Here is a 27,285-nt window from a genome sequence, read left to right on the forward strand (position 1 = left end):
TTTATTTTATTTTATTTGTGTTTTTGCATTTTCCAAATGACAATTGGCACAAATGAATGTCATGTGTCCTATTTACTTATTTGATTGAACATAATGAATGTTCATATAACAAAATAGCAATGCAGATCTCACAATTCTTTAGGCTGTGTTTTTGGCGTCTTACAGACCAGTGATTGTGTAGGTTGTCCTTTATGACAATTCTGCATGTTATATTGAACAATTATTCGTCAGTATGCACTCAAAATGACAAGATAGAGAAGAGCTGGAAAAAAAAGTAGCAACACAAAATAAGAGAGAAAACACCCTAGAAATCCTTTATAAATGGAAAATTTCCTCATTTAAATTTTGTAGATATTCGGCATTAAACATTCGGTATTAAAACTTATAAATATTACTTCTGTAGATGGGAAGTCAGCCTAGCATGTGTCTTTGGCGATGTAAAGGGGGTGATGCCTGTTGGAAGGCACGAATAGTTTGATATATATATATATTTATATGTATGTATGTATATATGTATTGATTATGACCAACAGGCCAAGGGGCCTAGCGGTACCAAGCCACTACTTCTTAAAGAGAGGTCAGAGATTCGAGCCTCAATGGAGAGGCATGTGTGTGTGAGTACCCAACTAGGAAAATATATATATATATATATATATATATATATGATTATGCAAACTAACATTCAATAGCATAATAGTGCTCGGAAATAAGGTTTTTATTTAAAGTTAGTTTATTACTCATAAAATTAGCAAAATATAGTTCTTTCTGGAAAAGTGGAAATAAAATGATATTATATATGCCGTTGGATCTGCTTGACAATGCATTTCAGTACATCAGCTCCCATTTTATAGTACTAGCATAGGTTCTTTGGTTGAAAAGAGTGGTGTGGGCCTGTAATGACTTTTAGTGGATTTTGATAAATATTAGAAGGCATTTTAATGAGTAACAACCTATAAATTGTATTTTAAGCCACTATCGGCAAAAAAAAACTTACTAATTTGTGGTTCACTTAATTTATGACTTGAATGCACTTAGTATGAAATAAGTAAAAACTACCAAATAAAACACATTAAACAACAATGGAACTTCCCGTCTGGATAGATTCTTGCTCTCTGGAGAGTGGGAGGAGAAGTTTCCGGATGCTGCTCAAGCCGCTCTGGCTAGAGTCACGTCGGATCATATTCCTTTGGTTTTGGACTGTGGAGGATTGAGTTCATGTCGTACCCCATTCAGATTTGAGAATATGTGGCTTAGAGTGGTGGATTTTCACGGTTGGTGCGGTCTTGGTGGGAGGAGGATATGGTTGTGGGAACTTCGAGTTTCATTTTTGCAGGGAAGCTTTGCCTTTTAAAAGATAAGCTCAAAACATGGAATAAGGAGGTCTTTGATAATTTGGAATGGAGGAAGAATAGAGCCCTCGCTGGCATTGCAGAGTTAGATAGATTGGAAGCAGTGAGTGGTCTTGTTGAGTCTCAATGTAACAGGAGAGCAGCTTGTTAGGCTTAATGTGGCGAAATTGCGATTTTGGAGGAAATCTCGTGGCGACAAAAATCTCTGGCCTTGTGGCTTAAGGAAGGTGACTGTAATACTAAGTTCTTTCATCGTACCGCTAATGCTCATAGGAGGGGTAATTATATTGGGCGAATGTGTGTGGACGGCTATGTTACCCGGACTTGGGTACGGGTATCGGATACGGGTATGTGTCTAGAAGTCAGATCCATCTATGTATCAAATTATAGGACATGGGGACACGAAATAAAGTGTCCAAAACTTGGACACGGGTACGGGCACTTTATTTATGTTGTAAAAGAGAGAGTACTCTTGTCAGTTGTATACCTTTTAGTTTGCACAAGTTGAATTTATATTTTTTGTCAAGTCTGTTTTTTTCTCTTTTAGCAACCACATTATCTTTTACTGTTTTATCTCAAACCAAAAAGAAAATAAGAAAATAACTTACAAGAGAAAGCCCAAATAATAGCCCAGTTCAATGTATTATATAATTGAAACACCTTTACAATTTAATGTCCAAATAATAACCCAGCCTAATGGATTATATTATTAAAACACTCTTACAATTTAATGTCTAAATAATAGCCCAGCCCAATAGATTATATTATTAAAACACTCTTACAATTTAATGTCCAAGTAATACCCCAACCCAAATAATAGCCCAAGCCCAATGTATTAATGTGTGAGAGCTATAACCCACCTATCCATTCTGCTCAAACGGTCAACATGACTGGTTAGTGGGTTACAGCTGGTAACCCATTAACCACAATATTTATGATTATATATATATATATCTATATATATATATATATATATATATATATATATATAGATATTTAGATACTAGAACCACACACATTTATATACTTCCATATATATACTCTATTACGTTTCTCAATAACAAGCTTGACAGCTGCCGAAATTTGTTTACGCATGAATGGAAAAGTAAGAGCGTGAACAAAACGCTCCAAACAGGGTGGGTTTCTATGCAAAAAACGCGTGAATAACCCTCGTCTTCTCCAAAACCTCCTTTCTAAAATCGTTGTGAAACCAGAATGTATCCCTAATTTACGACCACTGAAGCAAGAGTTTTCTTCAGCGGCCGTGTCCGTACAAGGTCGGACGCATATCTCGAGTCCGTGTCCGTGTCCGTGTCGTGTCGTGTCGACACGGATACCCTCACCGGAAACGACGAGTCCAGGTAACACAGGTAGACGGAACAACGTTGAGCTCTGAGGAGGAAGTGCGTACGGGGATTGTTTCTTTTTATTAGAGGTTGTACACTGAGCCTCTTCGTTGGAGGCCACGTCTTGATGGTCTTCATTTTGACTCTATTTCAGTGGAGGATAAAGAAGGGCTGGAGAGACCTTTTACGGAGGAGGAGGTTCTTTTGGCACTGAGGAGTTGTAATGGTGACAACGCCCTAGGTCCGGATGGTTTCACTATGAGGTTCCTTCTGGAGAGTTGGGAGGTGGTTCGTTAGGAGGTTATGGGCACTTTTCATGAGTTCCATTCTAATGGGAGGTTCGAAAAGTCATTGAATACTTCTTTTATTGCTCTCATTCCCAAGAAGGGAGGGCAACTGACATTAAGGACTTTAGCCCCATTAGTCTGATTGGGTGTATGCTGTGTTACCTGGACTCGTCGTTTCCGGCGAGGGTGTCAGTGTCGACACGACACGGACATGGACTCGGGATATGCGTCCGACCTTGTATGGTCAAGATCGGTACACGGCCGTTGAAGAAAACTCTTATTTCAGTGGTCGAAAATTATGGTCAGAAATTAGGGATACGTTATGGTTTCATCGCGATTTTAGAAATGAGGTTTTGGAGAAAACGAGGGTTATTCACACGTTTTTTGCATAGAAACCCACCCTGTTTAGAGCGTCTTGTTCACGCTCTTACTTTTCCACTCACGCATAAACAAATTTCGGCAGCTGTCAAGCCTGTCATTGAGAAATGTAATAGTGTATATATATGGTAGTGTATATATATGTGTGGTTCTAGTATCTAAATATCTACATATATAATTATAAATATTGTGGTTAGTGGGTTACCAGTTGTAACCCACTAACTAGTCATGTTGACCGTTTGAGCAAAATGGATAGGTGGGTTATAGCTCTAACGCACATCCATTGTGCACACATTAATACATTGGGCTTGGGCTATTATTTGGACATTAAATTGTAAGAGTATTTTAATAATATAATCCATTGGGCTGGACTATTATTTGGACATTAAATTGTAACGGTGTTTCAATTATATAATACATTGAACTGGGCTATTATTTGGGCTTTCTCTTGTAAGTTATTTTCTTATTTTCTTTTTGGTTTGAGGTAAAATAGTAAAAGATAATGTGGTTGCTAAAAGAGAGAAAAACAGACTTAATAAAAAATATAAATTCAACTGGTGCAAACTAAAAGGTATACAACTGACAAGAGTACTCTCTCCTTTACAACATAAATGAAGTGTCCAAGTACCCGTGTCCGAGTTTTGGATACTTTTATTTCATATCCCCGTGTCTTATAATTTGATACATAGATGGATCCGACCTCTAGACACATACCTGTGTCCAAAACCCGTACCCGATTCCGGGTAACATAGGGTGTATGTATAAGCTGATCGCTAAAGTCTTTGCGCTTCGTTTGAGGGGGGTTTTGGATGGCGTCATTTATGATTCTCAGAATGCGTTTGTTGGGGGTAGACAGATTCTGGATTCCGCCCTTATTGGCAGTGAATGTGTGGATTTTAGGCTCATTAGCGGGATTCCGGGTGTTTTGTGCAAACTGGACATCGAGAAAGCCTATGATCATGTTTGCTGGAATTTTCTGTTTTATCTGTTAGAGGGGATGGGTTTCAGGGAGAAATGGAGGCGATGGATTGTAACTTGCGTCTCGTCTGTCAGATTCTTGGTGTTGGTCAATGGGTCCCCATCCGGGTTTTTTGGCAGCTCCCGTGGTTTGAGACAAGGGGACCCTTTCTCCTCTTTCCTGTTCATTATTGTTATAGAGGCTCTTAGTAGGTTGATGAGGAAAGCTGTGGACTTGGGGTTTATTCGGGGTTTCAAGATTGGTTTTGACGCAGCTCATCAGTTGGAAATTTCTCATTTGTTTTTCGCGGGTGACACTCTGGTTTTCTGGGAGGCCGAGGAGTCCCAGTTGAGATACTTGCAATGTGTCCTTGCTTGTTTTCAGGCAGTCTCTGGGCTGAAAGTCAACGTGGGAAAGAGTGTTATTATCCCTGTGGGGGATATTCAGGAGGTGGAGTCTCACGCAGTTGTCTTAGGGTGTAGGACGAGCTAATTTAGGCTTGCCTTTAGGTGTCTCGACAAGAAAGGTGGGAAGCTGGGACCCGGTGATTGAGCGTTTCGAGAGAAGGCTGGCAAGGTGGAAAAAGCAATACCTTTCGAAGGGGGGAAAAGTTACTATGGGAAGAGTACTTTATCTAGTCTCCTAACTTATTTCCTGTCGCTCCCCTCTGCTATTGTTGGAAGACTTGAGATGCTCCAACGGAATTTCTTGTAGGGCGGTAGAGGTGAGGAGTTTAAGTATCATCTCGTTCGATGGGAACAGGTTTGCAGACCCCTCAGGTTGGGAGGCCTAAGGATTAGGAGATTGGCCCCTTTCAATAGGGCCCTCCTAGGCAAGTGGCTTTGGAGATTCGGTAGTGAACGACATAGGTTATGGAGGAAGGTTGTTTCTTGTTGGTTTAGAGAGGAGGGGGGGATTGTCAGCTAGACCGGTTAGGTCGACTGTCGGTGTGGGGGTTTGGAAATCCATTGGGAGAGGTTGGGATGATTTCTCAAAGCATATTAGATTCAGAGTCCGGGAAGGAAGGGATATCCGGTTTTGGGAGGATGCTTGGTGCGAAGATCGTCCTTTGTCTCGTTTGTACCCGAGGTTGTTCAGGATTGCTGTTGATAGACATGCTATGGTTGCTGACTGCTATTGCCTTGATAGTGGTAGGTTGTCTTGGGATGTTTAGTTCTGGCGCTCCTTTCAGGATTGTGAGTTGGATGATGTCATTGGTTTATTGGACCTTCTGTATAGATAGGAGATGGATGGCACGGGGCCGGACTCATTGACTTGGGTGCTTTCTCCTCAGGGGAAGTTCCAAGTCCGGTCCTATTTTCACCAGCTTTCAGATTTTCGTGGATCCACCTTCCCGTGAAAAACTGTCTGGCGCTCGATGGCTCCTTTTAGGGTGGCTTTCTTTGTGTGGACTGCTGTTTGGGGCAAGATCTTGACTCTTGACAATTTGAGGAAGAGACGACATGTTATCGTTAACCGGTGTCGTATGTGCATAAATGATGGAGAGTCTGTGGATCATCTTCTCTTGCACTGTCCCGTTGCTCATGAATGCTGGAGCCTTTTGTTGGGTTTCTTTGGAGTTCAATGGGTTATGCCCCGGACCTCAAGGGATTTGATTGATGGTTGGAGGGGCCAAAGGGTGGGAGCGCGCGCTTGTAATTTCTGGAGGGTGATTCTCCTTTGTATTTGGTGGAGTCTGTGGAAAGAACGCAACCGAAGATCTTTTGATGGGGAGGGGACTTCCATTGGGGCTTTGAAGTTCGCTATTCTTTGCTCTCTTTTTAGTTGGGGCATGGGGAGAGATTGTATTTCTTTGGATGAGATTATGGACTTTTTGGGGTCGTTGGGTCCATAGATCTCATTTTCTTCTCTTTTTTCGTCTTGTACAGTCCTTGGGAAGCGTTCCCCTTTTGAATGCCTTCTATTACAATTTACTTATCAAAAAAACAAGAACAATGGAACATACATATCAATGACCTATAATGGAAGTTGGTACTTTTAAGCGTGGAATATAGCTCATCACCAAAATGACTTTGTTCTGTATGATTGGTATTGCTTATGATATTTATTATTCATGAATCTGATGGGGCCCATTTGGTCTCTTTGTGATGAATAAGCTAACTACAATAGTGAGTTCTTATTTTATTAGGCTAAGTTATTGACCTTAGTTGACATAAATGAGTTCCAAAGATCTTGAGCAAATCCAACCAATAATACACCCAAAATATTTCTAGATCCCAATACAACCAATAATACACCCAATGCCAGATAGTTGCTAGGAAGCAACCAAATATTTTGGGGATAAATACCAATTGCAAGTTCTGACGACGCAAGAAGCACTTGATCATATTACAATCAACAACCATTGTAATATTATCTGAAGAGAACAGCTACCCAGCTAACTTTTATTCTTAAATACTGTCAGTATACAGGTAGATCTCATTGTGAAAGACCTACTGGATAATTCATGAATAGAGCCAAAGAGTGAACAACATGGATTCAGGCAATGCAATGTAGTTAGACTCTAATGTGGATCCGAATGAATCATCCTTTCCACTCATTGAGCAAAGGGTATGAAATAAATCAAATGAATTTTTTGATCAAAAGTATCATGTGAAATATTCGGTTACAACAGCTTGCGAAACAAAGGCCAATAAAAGAAGAGAACATGTATGACTGGCATAACATTCATGATTGGATTCAAAAAAACATATCCTCGGGCAATTTGGATGATGAATGCTTTTAAGTAGTCGGCTTGGCCCTGAACCTATGTGCCTATGACTTTGAGGACAGGTTTGAAAGTCATTCAGTAAGATTCTCGGGAAGATAGGCAGTTACCCAAGGCACTGATATTCTGATTCTCTCAATCATATGCGTTTTAAAGAGTTTCCATCAAAGCAACTACTAGAGTATCTCCTCCTATCAGAGTAAACCAAGGAATACTAAAGAACATCCTTTGGAAGCCAAGAGGGCGATGCCCTCATGTGTAGGACGAGTGAACAACGATGTGCAAGAATAGGGGGATCTTACAATTCTTGTCGGGTTGTAATTGTAACCCTCTTCCTAGTTTGTAAGAAATATATTAATAGTTGATGAAGAAGACTCAGAGATTTTATCCTCTTATTGCTGTGGCTATATCTGATAGTATTCACCAGAGATGTATGGGGTTTATGGTCCCCAAGGATAATGTGGTGACTGCATTGAGTGATCATTGCTAATACCAGGGTGATGATATGTAACTAAGAGTGGGGGATCATAACCACCTACATGGATCACGTCCCTAATCAAGTGCCAGATATGGGCCATATCCATATGGTGGTGGAGGATTATAGCTTTGACCAGAGCTGCCGTAAGATTTAGAGGAGTCTTTATAAATAAGTCCTCAAAACTACGTATTTTAGAGGGCTACTCCTTGGATAACTCAGGCTCCCTTCGGTGCCTTCTTCTGCTAGAGTAAATAGTAAATCTACTAGGACCTCCACCGCCTTGGCTTGAAGGTTTGGGAGTTAAAGACGGAAGTGAAATATCCTCTCCTATCTATCCTGAAGAACCAATATAATCATATCCTTTGGCTCCACCTCCAGAGCCTCCATTACCATGGCCATCATCACTAGAATAAAATGAGTGCAATCCATCACTGCCTTGATCACTCTTAACTAATGAATGACAAGGTCTATTCTAAGAGTCTGGAGCATGAGAAGTGGAGGGACCAAGGTCATGAGGCTGACTAGCACGGTGACTAGTAGTAGTTTTGTGTCATGCTGTAACCCTCGTCATCATCACCCTTCCAACCAGATAATCCTGACCATCAAGTAATGGATCTTCCCTCTCCTCTAACCATGGGATCAAGAGATCCATTTCGAAATTGTAGTCAAGGTTGATGGGGTTGAAGCTATTGTCAATTTCCTGCTGACTTCTCCTATGTAAATGCCTCAACTTCAGCTTCATATCATAATGAATAGGCACCAAATGCTGAAAACTTGGAAAAACATATTGCAGTTTGTTCCTCGACCTTCTATATGGATTAGGCGCATTTGCAATTGGGTCTTTTGGCTCAGAACTTTGACTGCAATAGGTTGAAGCTCCGGAGCACTACAGCCATAAAGTACTCACCTTTCAACTGCAAGCACAAGAATTAATTTAATCAGAATTGAAAGGCAAATAGGCAAATACTCAAATAGGCAATCCACCATCTAAATTGAAACATGAAGTAATTGATTTACTAGGATTGGGATTTGTAACTGCCCTCTCTGCCAAGGGAATGCCAGAAGATTCTTTCTGCCCTTTGTACAAGGATTGGTATTTTCATCACACCACAACAAACGTGTGGAATATGTTAGGCAACATGAAATATATGGGACATGTTTAGTAGTATTTTTTTATATTGTTTTCTAAGAGAAGAAAAATGATGTGAAAAACTTGTTTGGCAGAATATTTTTAAAAATTATTGCTTAGTTTCATGATTGTGGGTCCAAATTACAGAAAGTCTTATGTTCATGTTTTCTTGTTTGTTATGTATTTTTTTTTTACATATATTATGATGTATGATCCCTGAAACAATTTACATTAGCTTTTCCAAAGGATTTACATATGTATAGAGAAAGATTTTCTTTTAATAGCATTGTTGCCTTTGAGAATATGTTGGGAATTAGGGCATAACTCTATTTTATAGATATTCAGAGCTTATTGCTTGCATCATGGAAAACGTGTTTCAGTGGAGCATATTTAAGTTTTATATATAATTACATGAAAAACTGTTTGTTAGGATATTTTTAGAACTGTTTCTGAAAAAAAAAAAAAAAAAAAAAAAAAATCCTTCAAACCTGTTTATGAGAAACTACAAAAAATTTTATGTGTTTTAAAAAATGTTAATCCATTAGAAAATGAAACGATCTGAGAGCAACCTTTTTAAATAATTCTTAATTGTTTTATTTTCAAAAAATGCAAAAAATGGAAACACTAGGATGAATACCAAAACAAACAGGACTTTAATTTTTTTTACGTAGATCCCGTCTTTTCTCTCTTTTAATTTACCTGTTTTTGTCCTTTTTCTCTTTTTACCTGTGAATTGGTGGCATATGGAAGTGAGGACTGCTTATATACAGCTGCATTGTTTGCCTGAAACATATGTACATACATATATGCCTCTCTCTTGTTATTCTGGTTTTATTTGCTCTCTTGTTTTCTCCTTGCTGGTGGCTATGGTGGATTTTTCTCCAAATTTAGAGGATGGTGAAAAATGGCTGCCTTCTGATATCTATGAAGAAATTGTCCCTGATAAATTTACTTCTGATGCTCTTGCTGATAACATCGCAAAAACATGTGCTGCATGGGTTTTAGATGAGCCGATCGGATCTGATTTCGAAATTTCATCCAATGTATTCTTCAATTCTGATTTCTTTTCTTTTGTTCTAAGAAAGTAGATTCTTATTAATCATGATTGTGAAGCCTTATAACCCTACCCTCATTCTACTTTACCTTCCTTTTTTTGTTGCAATGAGATTTTGGTTTGAATATATTGGTTATCTGAATAATTCAGGTTATGTTGAATTCTGTCTAGGGTTATCTTGGTGCTAATGGAGTTCCCTGTGATAGCAATCTATGTCCATTTCAATCAATATCTGGATTCAAATCTCCCTATAGTTCTGATGCACAAACTCAAGTCCAGGTAGAAATCTAGAGAGAATCTATCAGTTTTCGTTTATTAACTAATGAAGGTCATATATAGTCTTTATTTTAATTAAGGTCAAATAAGTAATTTATAAAATAAAACAATCTCTTCTTTAAAACCGATCACATCATCTGGTAAAGAGCAATGGCTGGATACATTGTACACCATGCATTTCCTATGGAAAACGACAAAATGGCAATCCATGGATTCTTTCTTTCTTTGATTTTTTAATTTAATTTTTCCTTCACTTATTTATTTTGTGCAGTACTGGACTTATTCTATTTTTGAAGTGTTGTGATAGTTTGTACTATTTTCCATGTCATAGGTTGAGAGCTTTAAGCATGCAGTAACCACTATTTCGAAGGAGAAACAAAATCGATTTTGGCCGGTTCATTTGAATGAGGAAGTAGAGGGTTTTGTTGGTTCTAGAGGGACTGGTGTCTTTCTTCCGCGCATTACAATCCATGCGAAGGAATCTGAACCGGTTAGAGGAACTGGTGTTTTTCTTCAACCCTCTGTTGCAGATGCAACCACTGTTTTGCGCAGAAAGAGAAAAAGTAAGTTATGAATTTAAAGCAGCACAGGCATGCAAATTTGTCAAAAGTAGATTTTCTTTATTTGAATAAATTTAAAATCTTATATAATCTGTCTTCCTCAAAGTGTCTTATATATAGAGTTAATGCATCCTGATTTGTGCCAGTCTGGCTTATAGAGATTTAGTTAACCTTCTAAGCATGACTTCTTTGAGATAATAGCTTCATTGCTGGAGCTCCGTTAGCATTTATAAAACCATTATCCTTACTTCACAAATTTTATTGCTTTGACATGTGAGAATTGTGTTCTAAGATATCATACAACTCACAAGATCTCATTAGACAAACATTTCGATATTTCACCTTAATGAATACTTTGAGATTACATTCTAGATGATGATATAAATGCATTTGAAATGAACAAATATAAAGGCTTACATACATTAGTAGAAAAAATTGCATACTGAAAAACCCAGCCGATAAATTGGAATATATCACAATAAATTTGGACTTAAAAAATAATAGCTAACAATAAAGATAAACTAGATAATTTGAGAGGTATGAAATATTTTTGTTGGTTAAATTTTGTAAATTTCTTTGCCATGTCTAAACTATGTATATCAAATTTCTACCGATCAAATATCAACAAATAGTAATTTACTAAAAACTTGTTTAACAAAACCTAGAAGGTTTTATCATTTTTCATCTCCTCTCTCTTTCTTTCTAGGACTAAATATGTTATTTTTCTAATTTTCTTTTTCCTTTCAATCCAATGGTCCCCAACTAAATAAACATAGGGGGCCAACTAAATAAACATAGGGGGCTAAGACTCTTGTATAAAATAACTACCGGCTGTCATATAATTTTTTTTTAAGTCCCCTTCACTAGGCAATATAAAGATAACAACTAGATATATTTTGCATTTGATTCTTATAGAATTTCATCTCTTGTACTCATTCTGCATTAGTATAGCTGAAAATCATATGATTGGTGCTCATTCTTTTCTTTTTATTTTTATTTTTTAAAATTATTTTTTATTAGTAAAGTTAAAGCTCATTCATATTCTTGACAAGCCGTAATCCTTGCTTAGTTGACTGAGGTCCTATATCTCTGTTGGAAACCTAGTACAATCCAATCGACAATGGCAAGACATTTCCTACTGCTATATTAAAAAAGCCCTAAAAACCAAGCAGGAGTAATAAAATAAAGCTCTAAGATGCTGCAAGAACTTTTTTTTTGATAAGTGACAGGCTGCAAGAACTTTGACATGTTGATTACAACCATGTACTTGAAGAAAAACATTCTAGTACAACTATAAATGTAAACATTAATGAATTACATATTGAAAATATCCTTTTACATTTCCTGTTGATAGTTACAAATTTAAATCGATTAGAAAACCCTCATGTTCTCTTTTGTTTTCTTATTTTTAGGTGGGAAGACTGGGCAGGGGACTGAAAAGATATCTGTCACCAAAAAAGAAACTCCGCAAAAGAAAAAGTAGTCTCAACTTTCAACTGTAATCTGTTTACCTCTAGAGATGTAATGAACTCTCCTTAGAAAGAAGTGTATTAGAGAGTAATAAAAAATATTATGGAATAAATGTTTAAAATAGAACTCCCTTGTATTGGAAAATTAAAAAGTGGAATGAAGTGAATAATTAATTTTGAATAAAATCAGTTGCATGAAATGGGCAATTAGAGGCTTTTCTAATTTTCAAATAGATAAGATTGACCAATAAGAACTCCCTGATAACAGATCAGACTCAAATTGATTGAAATACATTAAAAACTGATTTCTCCTACATGACTAAGAACTTAAATAGAATAGAATGGAGCCACCCTCCAGTTACATGTAGATTCCAAATTAGATATTAAGTTCTAAGGGTCTGTCAACTATCCTGTCTAAGTATGGAGTTAACATCTCCATTCTTTATAATAAGACTGACATATCTTGTTTTTTTAGATTACACAGCACGAATATCAATCACATTGTCAGTTTGTTTATGACCTTTCATGTAAGATTGCAACTTGTTATCACATATGGCATTGTTTGATTTAATTTTATACTAATGGTAGACACATGCGCTTCACATAGACACTTCACCATCACAAGTACAAGGTTAGGCATGTGAAGGTCAAATTTATGATTCCGTGCATCAACGTTCTAATCAAAATGGTTCTAAAAAGTGCATTTTGGCATCAACGTTCTAATCAACTTGTGGATTTTTTGGTAGGTAAGAAATATAGGCACACACTCACACACCCCATACTTCCCCATGTGGGGCTCGAACAATTCACCTTCCCTTTTGGGAGGAGAGCTTATACCACCTGCGCCAATGGCCCGGTAGTCTTCTACAATGAAATTTGGTAAGTGAGATTTTGAGTAAGTGCTTACAATTCTTTACTTGTATCATAGTTGTCCAATTGTTGTTTTATACCTCTATAGACTTCTATAAGTAATACAGATGGACATAGATAGATATTGTAACTAAAACCTACATTATGATTAGAAATATTTTGACAGTTTGATGCCATACATGGAATTATATCAACTTTAAGGGGAAAGTTAAAAAAAAAAAAAAAAAAACCTGTTATATACAGAATGTGCAAATCTGCCCTTGGTGTTCAAAAACTCCCTTTACCGTTTTCAAATTGAGCAAATAAGGACATTTTGTCATTTTGAAAACTGAAATACCTAAAATGCCCTTAAGACAAAAATAAAAAATAAAAAACACTGATTTCACAAAACGGTGAATTCTTTGTCTCCATTCTTTTCTATTACACTCACTTCACCTACTATGTTTAACATTAATTATTCCATATACTTCTCTTTCCTTAGCTATCCAAATAGGAGGAGGGGTAACATTGTCCATTCCTATTTTTCTTTCTTACCTAACTAATGCTATCATTTTCTTTAATTTCCCATTATTCAAACGCATGTAAAGTAACAAGTACAAATTTTAGTCCAGATGAATTGAACTCGAATTCTTTTCACGTGACAGTGATTCACAAATGCACAGGGTGGAATTGACAAGTAGCACAATTTATATGGCCTAACCATGATCTAGGTCATCTGACATTGTGACACGCATCATCATCTCAGAACAAAAGCATCAAATTTAGATGTCTCGTACCGTCTTACGCAACGTGTTGCAAACACACGGGTGCACACATATGTTTTTATATATCCTGCCTTCTAATACCTGTCATCATTAAAAAACCAAAGTATGAAATTTCATGTCTCTGACACAAGTATTTGCGACAATTTTTTTTATTCTTTTATGCATGCGTGTATATCCTGTCTTTTTGTCCATTCTCTCTTTTCACTCCTTACTACTGTAGCAGCGTCACAGTAATTGAAAAACGGCTGGTTATATATAGCAGCATAGTCCCCTGAAATAAATTTATATATTCTCTCTATTCTCTCCTTCTCTATTGTGTCTTGCTTGCTCTTGTTTTTCTTTGTGCTGGTGACCATGATAGAATTTCCTCCAAATTTAGAGGATGGTGAAAAGTGGCTGCCTTCTGATGTCTATGAAGAAATAGGCTCTGATAAATTTCCTGTTGAATCTCACATTGATAACATTGATAAAGAATGTGTTGCGATGGTTATTGATGAGCCGGTGAAATCTACAGAAGAAATTTCTAATTATGTATTCTTCGATTCTTGCTGCTTTCTCTTTTTTCTTTCCCTTCTTTATTTTTTATTATTTTTTTCCCAGTTGGTAAAAGTAAGATATTTATGAATCATGATTGCGAAGCCATATCTATCCTGCCTTCATTTTATTTTACCTTATTCTTTAATGTTGAGATGAGAGTTATGCATTTATATCTATCCTACCTTCATTTTGTTTTACCTTTCCCTTCATGTTGAGATGAGACTTTTGCACTTGTATATATGTGTATATATACAGTAAGCTAATTAATTTGGATCATGTTGAACGATGTCTAGGATTTTCTTGGGGCTATAGGATTTCCCCTTGATTGCAATCAGTTTGCATTTCAAGCAGGTCTTGGATCACTTTCCCTGTACAGTCGTAATACACCAATTCTATCTAGAGAGTTAAGGAAATATCAGAATTTTTTCACTGAATGACATAGGTTATTTACAGTCTTTTTTTCATAATAATTATTAAAAAACATACAAAAATTAAAAAAAGTCCCTTACCTTTATTCAGTTAGTAAAGGGCAAGGATTGGACACAACAATACATCACACATAACCTATCAAGAAAAGAGAAACTAACATTCATATTTTTGTTTTATTTATTTATTAATAATATTTTCTTCCATTTATTTATTTTATTTGGAAAACTTGTCATACTATAGTCTGGATTTGGTGATAGTTTGTATTATGTTTGTCATCATAGGTTGAGAACTTTGAGCATGGTAGCGATTTGCAGGAGCAGCAAAACGACTTTCGGGCAGTTCATATGAAGGCAGAGGAAGTGAAGGGTTTTGTTGGTTCTACTGGGACGGGTGTCTTTCTTCCCTCTGTTGCAGCCATTACAAAGGAAGCTAAACCAGTCAGAGGGACAGCTGTTTCTCTCCATCCCTCTGTCACAGATGCAACCGCTGCTATGCTCAAAAAGAAAAAGGGTAAGTTACAAATCTCAAAACTGTTAACTCAACAATATTTTTTAATTTTTTTAATTTTTTCTGATAAGTGTGAACTTGACGAATTTTCAAAAGCAGATTTGGTTTTATCTGTTCAAAGAATCCAAAGCATTCATATCTATTATCTTCTCCACATTGTTGCATATGCAGTGATACTAATCTCAGATTGCATTAATCTTCTAAATCTATCTTCTTTGTGATAATGGGTTTCTTACTAGAGAGGAGGTTTCATTTATTTAGTTATTATCCTCCTTATCACATCATTAATGCATTTAACAATGTGGTGGTTGTGACATGTGACTCATGATTTAAGATACCGCGAAAATAACATGACTTGTGGATACAAAGTTTGAGATTACATTATAGAGGACATAAATGCGTATAATCTCAATAGAAATAAAGGGCCTTTTATAAATTGGTGTTCAAAAAAGGTATTTAAGTTTAGTAAGTAAACATGTGAAACCAGGACAATCAATATACTAGCTAATCGGGGGGTCTCATACGAAACTTCTACTAGTCAGGGATAGTTCAGGTTCCTGGCTGAGCGAGGCGTAGGAGTGAAGTTGGTTTTCCGAATGAAGCAATAAAGAATGATGGTGCTTTTATAATTTTTTTGTCCGAAAGACTGTAGGTTTTTCTACTGGGGAACATAAAAAGGCCAGTTCTATCCAGTCACCTTCGCCATTAGATGTACCCAATTCTAATATGACAAGAACACAATTCTTTCTGCTTTCATTTATTTTACCCAAAAAAGAAATAAAAAAATTTCTGCTTTCATTTGATTATTCGACTATAGCATATCTACCTCAGTACTCTGTTTTGGTCGCTGATCATGTGGTTTGGTTCTATCGTTCTTTGTTGACAATGATCATCCTTGATCTCATGAATGAGTGGATTATGCATGATGAGATTGCAAGAGCATTGATATATTTCACAAAAAAAAAAAAGAAAAAAAAAAGAAAAAGAAAAATGCTAGTAGGATTGTCAAAGGTAAATTTCTAAGAATTTTGCATTATATTTTTGCTCTGAATATTTACCTTTTTTTTTTCCTTTTTTTTTTTTTTTTTCAGGTGGAAAAAGTAAGCAAGCGAAAAAGATGTCCGTGGCGAAACAAGGATGCTCAGGGAAAGAGAAGGTTGTCTAAACTTTGATATGGAATCAGTGTACCTCAAGAGTGGACAAGCTGAACTCAACTTGTGAGAAATAGACTCCCTTGTATTGGAGAATATAATAAATAAAATTGAATAAATGTTTTTAATGGAACTCCCTAGTATTGGAAAACAATGAAGGATCAAAATGGTGTTGATGGTTTGATTAAATGCTTATCTAATTTATACTTTCTCAAGTCATACCACAGGATGGAAAAATTAAGGGAGATTTTGTCCCCATTGGTAACTTGAAGTACCTCAAATCCATAAAGAATTGAAATGATTGAGAATATTCGCTTAAGAATTCTGGATTTAAGTTCCATTTTTACTGTTCACAGCCTATATATAGGTAAAATAAAACCTGTACCAGGTGGTATTCACCTGAAAATCATACAATTTCATCATGATTTTTAGGTGGTGAAGCAAAAATCTCTCCCTTTGGTGGGTCAGAGGTCGAGCAGGTTAAGGTGTGTTACCCTCAACCAGAGAAGATATTTTGAAAACAAATGGAGAACCGACCGCTTCACTATGCACTGTAGTCGAGGGACTCACCCTCCCAACCCATTGCATTGTACAAATGCTCCACTCATTGCATCTTATGGGAGGAACGGGAGTGCTTCTGGGACTCACTCTTTGAACCCATTGCATTGTACGAACGCTCCACTCATTGCAACTTACGAGAGCGTTCCTTTTCAAAGTAAAATGAATTATTCCTCAACATATGTCACTTGACAATCACTTAAGCTTCATATGGATTTATGAATAGATTTGAAATGAATATATTTTAATGTCACTTGACAATCACTTAAGCTTCATATGGATTTATGAATAGATTTAAAATGAATATATTTAATTAAAAACAAAATATCGTTTATTCAAGTCAAAGGAATAGTAGATTAGAGGCAGGAAGAAAATCCTTGCCCACATGATTTCAAATGGTACCTCGAAATACATAACTCTCTCGAATTGTTGCTAAAATTTAAATTTTAGTCACTCATTTCAAATTTATGTTCTAATTTTTTAAATGACTGAACATAAATCCATTTTTTTTAATTTTAAAACCATTCAATTTAAATGGAGCCTTGATGTCACTGCCAGCCTGGGTTGAGTCTTTCACAAGCCTGTGGGCAAGGATTGTGCATTATGAGTCCTTAAATATAGGGGCCACGTGTCACCACTCCCTATGCTTTTTAACCTCACACAAAACAAAATATAGCATTTTGACCGAGTCCTGTCAGTTGTGAAGCCCACCACAACTTTAACTTGTAAGGTCCACCATAATTGTGTCAAACAACTGACTTAGTCCCATATAGATGTAAGGTCCACCACAATGGTAGGTTGTGAGGTCCAACATAGCGTGTCAGGGTAGTGAATTTTATATAATATATTTTTTAAGAGATAATATTTAGTTGGGTCAAGTGCAAAAAATACTCTTATAGTATACATGTAGTGCATATTGCATCCCTCTCGTGTAAAAAATATCCCTAAACTATGACATTTGTACAAATAGGTCCTATTTATAAAAATTGGACTAAGATACCCTTAGTAACATATTTTATAATATATATAAAAATATATATTTTGTGAAATGACTAAAAAGGGCTTGGCCCTTCTTCTTCTTCATCTTGGTGGTTGCCAGGGAAGCTAAGACTGGAGAAGATACATATATACACAGACATATATATACAAATATATATACACATATACACAGGCATAAATATATATATATATATATATATATATATTTGTTGTAAATTTACATATTACACATATATACACAGACAGATATATGCATATACACGTCGCCGAGGAGGGAGTGAGAGGTTGATGTCGCCGGGAGGGGATAAAGAAAGAGGCGTCTCCGGGGAGGGAGATAAAGACGGAGGCGTCACATGCTCATGGCCGAACCCAGTTGTCACCGGCGGCGAAGGATAGACCGGATTGTGACTGCGAGGGGGTCCAAGGAGTCCTCTGCTTCTGGGTTCACCACCGGTGATCTTCAACCTAGCCACCTGTCCAGCCGCTGCGTTAATTAGACTCCAAGTGTCGTCGGCGGCGACGATACCTGAAAAGGACCGTTTGGGCTTCCATTGTTAGACTAGCTTCCGATTCCACTGAGAGTCGATTGAGGCGATCCGGATAAGACCTATGTCTTCTGAGTTAACACAAACACCGAATCTGAACATATTCTCATGAAATTCATGACAAAAACCAAGCAAAATCAAAGATTATAGCATCATACCTCGATATTTTGGGGACGAGGAGTGTTTTTCTGAGTTTCTTGCAGAGTGGGCCAAGTCAACTGGTGAGTCAGCGCGGCGAGGAAGTCCTCGTTACTCTCAATCTCCGTCGAGCTAACCACAGACTAACCGGCGGACAGCGACGACAAGTCAGGATTCCTGTATGGCGAACGGCGGCGGTAGACTATGGTGATGTGGGGTTTGCGAATGGGTCTTACAACTTTTGGTGGTTGGCTCTATAGGCTAGATTTTGGTGTTTGAAGAATTTGGTTTGGTTGGCAGTGGTTATGTGTATATATATAATTTGTAAATTTACAATAAATACATATATCTATCTGTATATTTATGTCTGTGTATATGTGTATATATATTTGTATATATATGTCTGTGTGTATATATATATATATATATATATATATATATATGTATCTTCTCCGGCCTTCCCTTCCCTTGGCGACCACCAAGATGAAGAAGAAGAAGGGCAGAGCCCTTTTTAGTCATTTCACAATATATATATATATTTATATATATATTATAAAATGTGTTGCTAAGGGTATTTTAGTCCAATTTTTATAAATAGGACCTATTTGCATAAATGTCATAGTTTAGGGGTGTTTTTTGCACACCTTTTTAAATAAGGGGTAAAAGTGCTATAAAAAGTATACTTTAGGGGTGTTTCTTGCATTTTCCCCTATTTAGTTCCACTACCAATAATAAATGATACCACATTTTTAATTATCAAATTAGATATGGTAGGATATATACTCACTTACCGAATCACAGATTTTAAATACATACACCTTCTTTGATTTGGTAATGAAAAAATACGAATAATATTTAGTCCTCTCTAGTGAGGATTACATCATAATGTAGACTAGTAATAAATGGACACATCCTATTTTAATTATCAAATCATAGAACCCCACCGTATTGAATTGATAATTAAAGATGACATTTTCATTTATTATTGGTCCACATCAGCTGTCAGTATGGTGTCGATACTCACTAGTGAGTGCCTAAGTATTGTTTGAGAAAGGTATGTTCATATTTTATTAGTTCATATTAATTATGAGAACGGTATACATCCTCACTGATGAAGATCTAAGTATTGTCTTATTTTTCAAATAATAATAATAACTCACTTCGTAAAATTTTCCACTTGAATGAACGGCATTATTTGGTGCCATGTACACCTTAGGGCATTTGTTGTGATGCGAAAATGGTGAGCGTGGCATTCGGCGTGGGACTCATCACACAACGATGGGTAACAGACTCACTAGTCTCATTAATTTTTAATTAGTACTATGTCGATTGACTAAGCTGGTCACTTTAAGTGGCTAGCCATATTAGTCGAATGTGGCACCGGAATGACTTTAGGTAGCCCATAGTTTGAAGGACATTATGATGAATGTTGGGTATATTTTTGTTAGAACGAGACCAATGGGTGCCACTGAACAGGGTCATGCGCATAGGACATGACTCTAGTATGGGATAGAGTGTAGCGACCAGTAGGGGAGTGTCACCAAGTGATAAGCATTAGTATAAAACTGTGGATAAAATTGATACTTCCTACCAAATTATAACGGTATTGTTGAGTGTAGACTTTTTAGGTATTTCAAACAATATTCTCCTATAATTGAATAAACTTTACGAGGTGTTAGTATAATTTATATTTAAAAAAAAAAAAATAATTTAGACTTGGGAGTTCAATTTTCAACTAAACAAAATTGGTGTGTGAGTTATTTGTAAAAAATAATTAAAATACAAAGTACTCTAAAACCTATTTCAGGAGGGGTGGACGTTTCCATGGAGCCCATTGGGCCGTGTAGGTTCGTCCATGATTTTTTTTTTTCCCTAATTAGTATTCACACACACACATATAAATTTTCTTTTTATATTTGCAAAAAAATACATTGACACAATTATCTCTTTAAAACATAAAGAAGTACCACTAGACTATAATCTTAATGAATTGCTGTAGAAATCCGACCATCAAAGATTTATATATAAATATAATCATGAAATTTTGATGGTATCACCTGGAGCCTAACATTACTGTTTATACAAAAAAGTGCCAAATGGACATGCTTTGTGAAACCTAAAAAGAAGTCACTTGCTACATTCTGGATGTTTTGTAAAACATGACCAATAGAACTACCCAACATTTTGATTTCCCAGGTTTTATCTACAACACTAGCATATAACCAAAACACTGGCAATAGAACACATTACATACTTTGAATAAGAGCTACCTTTATTAGATTATGGACTAAAAAAAAATAGGTATACCAGTTTGAGTCATATCTTCGCTCGAAAATATATATATATATATATATATACACACACACATATATACCGAATGACTTACACCTCCTTAATCCACGGCCTATGTAAGTCAAACCAATGGAAAGAGGCTACAAGGTTGTTGAATGAAATGGTGAGCAGAAATATCAAACCGAATGTAAGGTTACACTATGCTTATAAAGAGAGAAGAAAAATTGACAAGATTATCACAAGTTTGCTCCTTGCCCTTTCCCCCTCCTTTCCCTTATCTTCTTCCTCCTTGTTCTTTTCCTTGGAATCCCTCTTCTCATCCTCCTCGTTTTAATTGAGCTTAGCAGTGGGTGTTACTTTCAAGTTTGCATTTCTGTAGTTATTAATGTTTGTCGTATTAATTGAAGTTTTCACTCCTAAGCTCAATTAAAATGTTATTCTAAACTGAAACTAAAAATAGAAGTAAATTCAAGATTTAACTGAGATATAAAGTACTACAAATTAATACATCTAACGGTCTAACTTTACCTACTTGTGCATTAGCCCCAAAAAAACATGGCAACGAATGAAGAGCCAACACACCAAATGGAGAGCCGGACACTTAAAGCGTTAAAGATTATCATATACATGCTAAAAAGTTTACCCCATTATAATCAAAGTTTGAGTCTGATAATCAATGGATCATTACCGAGTACAGTGTAATATATTCTGAGTGACAAACTTGAAAAAACAAGTTTGATTTGAGAACGGTAATTTGTGCAAATTATTGTCAATTGCATTATGGATTTAAAATTGTGGTGACCACCCAACACTAGCTACCGTTCCCTAAATTCATCTACCAATGGGTAAGCATTGGAAAATATCTGGAAATGGGAGATACACATGAGAAATAGTCAAATAAAGGTAACAGAAGAACATGATTTTAAATTATAATTAACAACTACAAATGTAAACAAACTCTATAGAGATCAAACCAGTTTCTCATACTTGAAATTTACAGCAAAATTACAACTATTGCTCCGTTAATACAAGGGGCAAAACAATTTACTTGTTCATAAATCATTTTTTAGATAGAAAATGATTTATAATTTGAAAGTTGGACAAACTCCTATCGATTTATGTGAGAAGATGCTGATATCATCATGACGTCATGATGGCATCAACCTCTACTTATATGAAATTAGTCGAATTTATTTGACTATCGAACTCTCTTGTCATAATGATGCATGTAGCCACTAAAACAGACTTTCTAATTAAGAATTGTGCTACTAATTGCGAATGATAAACAAGATTCAAGTAGCCACTAATGCACAATTGGGACAAGACTTTGTTGAGTTGAGTTATTCATTCACGTTTGATCTTTCAATTAGGGCTCATCCCAAATAAAAGGTTCTAAAGACCTGATTAAGGAAGATAAAAGCATAATAAGGGAACAAGAATAATTGTTCTAAATTTTTTTTTTTTTCCTACAATAGGAAGATGATCTGTTTTCCCAATGTCACTTTGTGGATGTCTTTTTTTATGCAATTCACCAATGTAAACAAGATTTATATATTGAGTTAATCCCTACAAATTTTGTCCACAAAACATCGTCAAATAAAATATAAACCTATACAAACATGAGAGTGACCATGCTAATTCTATAATTGAGCTCCACACAATTATCCACAAAGACTGAAAGATAAACTCTGTGTTTATTCAAGAATGGTCCGAATCTATATATCAGAAAGTTAAAAGGCAATTAATTACAATACAACCTTAGCTATTTGATATTAGTACTCATTACATTTACATTTTTGAAATTTCACAAATTATATATATTTTTTTACCAAAATAAAATATGTACAAATAACGAAGGACCAAAGTTTATACTTTCCAACCAAATAAAACAAAAGAAAAAAAACCAAACTTTATGCAGAAATGAGATTTGATAAAACCCTATGAGTTGCAAGAAAGAGTGACCCTTGTCTAAAAATCCCAGCTTAAGGTTTGAAAAAAAAAATGCAAATTTTTTCAAAAAATAATGATAATAGAACACCTGAGTGTTTTGTAATTGCATTTTAACAAAACACTCGGAAAACAAATGTGAAGATGTTTTGGTGATCCACATGTTTTAGTATGTACCACATTTAATTCTAAAAAGATTGCATTAATAAAATTAAAGATTTGTCCCTCCTTATGTACCACATTTGAATATAAAAATATCACAATAATAAAAATAAAGATTTGCCTATTTTTATGCTTATTGCAATATTTAAAAGAAAAATGATTTTTTTTACCGAATAGTTGAAGTGAATTGCTAGATCTACTTTTTTAATTGGTCAATTATACAACAAATAAGGAAGTAAAACCATTCACTTACTTGTATTTAGTATAAATAGCTAATTAAAAATTATTCGATTACATAATTCACTGCAATTATTCGGTGTAAGTATTACTCAGATTTAAATAAACTCTTCCTTCCATAAAAACTTTGTAGTTGTATTTTTCTATTTACAGGTCAAGAGGTTTCATATTGTAACAACTATGGAATTTTGTATATGTATTTTTTAAATAGATTTCTCTCCTAAAGTGTCAACAAATTCAAATGACACAATCAGTTTATTGTAACAAAATTAAATTTCAATTTAAATAATATTACACCCTGGTTAAAAAAAAAGTTAATTTTGACTCTATTTTAACACCATCTAATATAAATGTGCAAAAAGATAGATTAGTGCAATCTTTAAATCAAAGTCAAAGATCTTTTTAATTATTCCCTTCCGTCCAAAATAGACGGTTACTTTGGAAATTGTGTTAGTAACCATCTATTTTAGGACGGAGGGGGTATGACTTATGAAAGATATATATATTTTTTTCTTCATATACTTCATGTCATATCAATCAATCCAACATAATTATGTTATATACTCAACCCGGACACGCCATTTTAATAATGGTGTCAAAAACTCTAATCACACCATCACACCATTTTAATAATAGTGTTAAGAACTTTTATCACAAACATCACTTGTTTTTTTACATGACTGACTTGACAGGATCACATAACTTGTTTAATAATAAATCATGTAATTTAGGATGCAATACTACCTACTTAGTAACTTATTTAATTCGTTTAAATTAAATAGGTCGTGTAACTTGTTTTAAGTATAAAATGCAAATCATACTAGAATGAATGAATGCATGATTTAATTAATGAAAATGAAGACAGTTAGATACTAAAATTGTTTTTTTTTTTTTTTTTAAAAAAAAATAAAAATAAAAAAACAAACAATATAATAAAATAAAATATTTATATAGAGTTTATCTTGAAATAACAAAAATGTTCTTTCTAATTGGGTTAAACATGTTACTAGCTAATCAAATTAAACTTACATGTTAATTAAATTTGTCTAAATGAGTTAAACGTGTTGAGCCCACAATGACACAAACACAACTAAAATCAATACAAACTCACTCACTCACTCTAAATGGATGAATTTGGAGTGAGAAGCCAGAACGGACCAATCTTCTTTAACATTTTCTTGTTCTTATGGAGATGGGCCCAAAAGAAAAGAAATACCAGTAATAGTAGTATTAATAATTATCTGCTTTGTGTATTTTTTTTTTAATTCTTTTTATAGAAAATTAATTTCAGAATGCACTTATCACCGATGATATAATTTCTACTTAATTTTCTTTCCACTACTGAGACTATTCATACATTTCTCCTATTTTCGTTGAACTTAATATTTGAAAATAATTTGAAAACAATAACATATATATTTATATTTATATAGAAAAAAAATATATCCTAGAGTTGTGTAGCACTTGTTGGGTACAAATGAGACCCATAGGAGCATTTAGAATTCTCTTCTAAAATATCTATAAATTTACACCGTAATACAACACTTTAAAATCTTTCAATTCATGCATGAGGGAGAATGTTGCCTATAAATCTCATTGGTAATGCAAACATGTCGTAAAAAGTTAGGGTAACATGGAGAACATCTCTATGAAAAAAAATTAATGAATTTTACTTTGCAAATTTGGTGGCTATTTATATATATATTGACTTCATAATCACTTTATATCAATTTTGTATAAAAGGTAATAATATGAAAAATATATTATTATTTTTTCTCTGAGACTAGATTACAGACCTTTTACATCGTAACAAACTGTTGCAAATAAATAAATTTTAAATAAAAACAAGAAAATTACAAATACTACAAAGTCCGACACTTTTGTTTTTGTTTTTATTTTTTTTATTTTTAGATATATATATATATATTTTTTCCAACAAGCTCTCAAGTTATTATAACCCATCATAAAAACAAAAACAAAAATTAAATTAAAAATTCATCAATTTTGTTACTTTACAAATTAAATTTTGTGGCTATTCATATAATTGTTTTAATTGTTATTTTATGATCACTTTATATTAATTTTGTATATAAAAATAATATATATATATATATATATATATATACATATATATATATATATATTGTGAGGCTAGATTACTGGCCTTTTACACAATAAAAATTGTAAATAAATAAATTTCAACTAATAACAAAAAAATTATAAATGCCTTTAAAATTCGATAAGGGTTTTCTATAGTTTTAATTTTTAATTGATGGTTATGTTTGTTAACACATATGATATAGTTGAAATTAATATTCACTCTTTTCTTTTAATTATTCAATTTGAATTAATTGTCAATAAATTATGGTATTATGCACAATTTGACTTCTTTATTTTTTGGATATAAATTTTGTTGATAAATTAAATACAATTACAAGTTTTTTTTTTTAGTTAAAAAAATACAATTACAAGTTGGTTCCAATTAAAAGTCTTGGTGAAACAGGTCCCAATACCGAATAAACCACCGTCTTTACAGTGCGTGACTGTGTGTACATAGAGAGGGGGGAAGGAGCTGAAAATGATGAAAAGAAGTGTTTTTGCCGCCTCAAATTTTGGATGTGGTGTGCTCTCTCTCCAGCAAGGTACTTTTTCCTCATTGATTATCCATTTGCTATTGACAATTTCACTAACCTCACTCTATGACTAGTCGAATCCAATTGATGAAGTCTGTGAGAAAGCAAAGTAGATTTGATTTCACGTACTAAACCTTGACGATGCACTCGCATTGTTCGTTCAAATGTCTCAAATGCGACCTCTTCGTTCAATTGTGCATTTTAATCAATTGTTATACCAATGTCTTGCCGAGGCAATGGCAATTTCTTTACTTAAGCAAATGGAGTCCTCAGAAATAGGTGACCCAGACGCTTATTCTAGGCATCATAATGAATTGTTACTGACATTTGAATCGGGTCGATTTCTGGCTCGAACGCTTGGTTATGAAGTGAACTGTACAAATGCTCACCACCCTGATGAGGGGATTCTATAGCCAGGATAAACTAGGTCAGGCAGTAAAGTTGTTTAATTACATGGTGACAAAAGGATTTCAACTTCATACAATTACTTGTGGAACCATTTTAAATGGGTTGTGCAAAACGGGGGACACAAGTGTGGCTATTGAGTTGATTAAGAAGATGGAAGAGAGATATTGGGAAACCAACGTCATTGTTTATAGCATGATCGTTAACAGTCTTTGTAAGGACAGATCGGTTGCTGAAGCTATGACATATTGATTAATGGATATTGTAAGAAGGGAGAATGGCTGAGACACTAAGACTTTTCCACAATATTTCTCAGATTGGAATGGTTCCTAATAGTGTCACTTATACCACTCTCATAGGTGGTTTTTGCCATGCAGGAAAACCTCTAGCTGCCTAACAACTCATGCCAGCTTGTGACCAACATCCTAATATTATGACATACTGTGCTTTGTTAGATGGATTGTGTAAAAACCAATGTCTTGCCGAGGCAATGGCCTTGTTTCGAGACATGGAAGAAAGTGGATTGCATCATGATATTGTGGTATGTGCATTAAAGGCGCAAGGGAGCTCTTTTGTAGTCTTTCTTCCAAAAGGTTGCAACCTAATGTTCGCACATATAATATTATGATCAATGGACTCTGTAAGGAAGGGTTGTTAAGCGAAGCAAACATGTTGCTCAAGAAAGTGGAAGAGAGTGGTTGCTCACCCGATGGTTTCACTTACATTATAGTTGTCCAGGGATTTCTTCGAAACAATGAGAATTTAAGGGCAATACAACTTTTTCAAGAAATGGTTGAGAAGGGATTCTCTGCTGATGCATGTACTATAACCCTATTATTGAATTTATCAAATAATAGTGGATTGGATCAGTCAGTGTTGGAGATGCTCAATAAGTTTATGTGATCTCTATTGGGTTTTCTCATGTTGGGTAGAAGTTTCACATTTTGTTGGCCTTGCAGTGTGCTGTATGCATGGCTTATTGATTCTTGCATCGGTGTCTTTTGGGGGTGAAATTATTGTTCCATGAGAAGTGCGAATAACGAAGGAGAGAACCTGAGTTGGGTGATGTTGGAGAACTTCAGAAGAATGCCGGAGAGAT

At 35.0% G+C, this 27,285-nt stretch overlaps 1 protein-coding gene and 1 long non-coding RNA gene across 6 annotated transcripts; one reads left to right on the forward strand and one right to left on the reverse strand.

The window, feature by feature from the left end:
- The first annotated feature begins 5,239 nt into the window (after window positions 1-5,239).
- LOC132271227 (uncharacterized) lies at window positions 5,240-16,403 on the forward strand. Of its 5 annotated transcripts, none has more exons than XM_059772548.1 (6): window positions 5,240-9,696; window positions 9,879-9,986; window positions 10,315-10,546; window positions 12,759-12,891; window positions 14,927-15,122; window positions 16,211-16,403. In XM_059772548.1, the coding sequence occupies exons 1-5, from the start codon at window positions 9,397-9,399 to the stop codon at window positions 14,958-14,960; spliced, it is 807 nt and encodes a 268-aa protein (XP_059628531.1). In that variant the 5' UTR covers window positions 5,240-9,396; the 3' UTR covers window positions 14,961-15,122; window positions 16,211-16,403. The 5 variants fall into 5 exon arrangements, with proteins under 5 accessions (XP_059628531.1, XP_059628533.1, XP_059628534.1 ...); XM_059772550.1 differs by adding an exon at window positions 11,956-12,022 and having other exon boundaries at window positions 5,242-9,696; window positions 12,759-15,122; XM_059772549.1 differs by lacking the exon at window positions 12,759-12,891 and adding an exon at window positions 11,956-12,022 and having other exon boundaries at window positions 5,243-9,696; window positions 14,894-15,122.
- Window positions 16,404-17,830: 1,427 nt separating this feature from the next.
- Window positions 17,831-18,958, reverse strand: LOC132271230 (uncharacterized). The gene is made up of 2 exons (XR_009469669.1): window positions 18,531-18,958; window positions 17,831-18,443 (listed from the first exon to the last, which is right to left on the reverse strand). It is a non-coding gene; the product is annotated as an uncharacterized LOC132271230 (long non-coding RNA).
- Between the last annotated feature and the right edge of the window lie 8,327 nt (window positions 18,959-27,285).

Source organism: Cornus florida, unplaced genomic scaffold (assembly GCF_030987335.1).
Source record: "Cornus florida cultivar Cherokee Brave unplaced genomic scaffold, ASM3098733v1 CherokeeBrave_3.0.0_Hap2_Chr08, whole genome shotgun sequence".
Taxonomy (NCBI): domain Eukaryota; kingdom Viridiplantae; phylum Streptophyta; class Magnoliopsida; order Cornales; family Cornaceae; genus Cornus; species Cornus florida.

What these genes read in the sequence shown, in the direction of transcription:
- LOC132271227 (XM_059772547.1), top strand. Translation starts at nt 9,397, where the DNA reads ATGGAAGTGAGGACTGCTTATATACAGCTGCATTGTTTGCCTGAAACA. An exon ending in ATGCACAAACTCAAGTCCAG is followed by an intron (nt 9,987 to 10,314) that starts GTAGAAATCTAG and finishes TCCATGTCATAG; the next exon opens with GTTGAGAGCTTTAAGCATGC. An exon ending in TTTGCGCAGAAAGAGAAAAA is followed by an intron (nt 10,547 to 12,758) that starts GTAAGTTATGAA and finishes ATTTTTTGGTAG; the next exon opens with GTAAGAAATATAGGCACACA.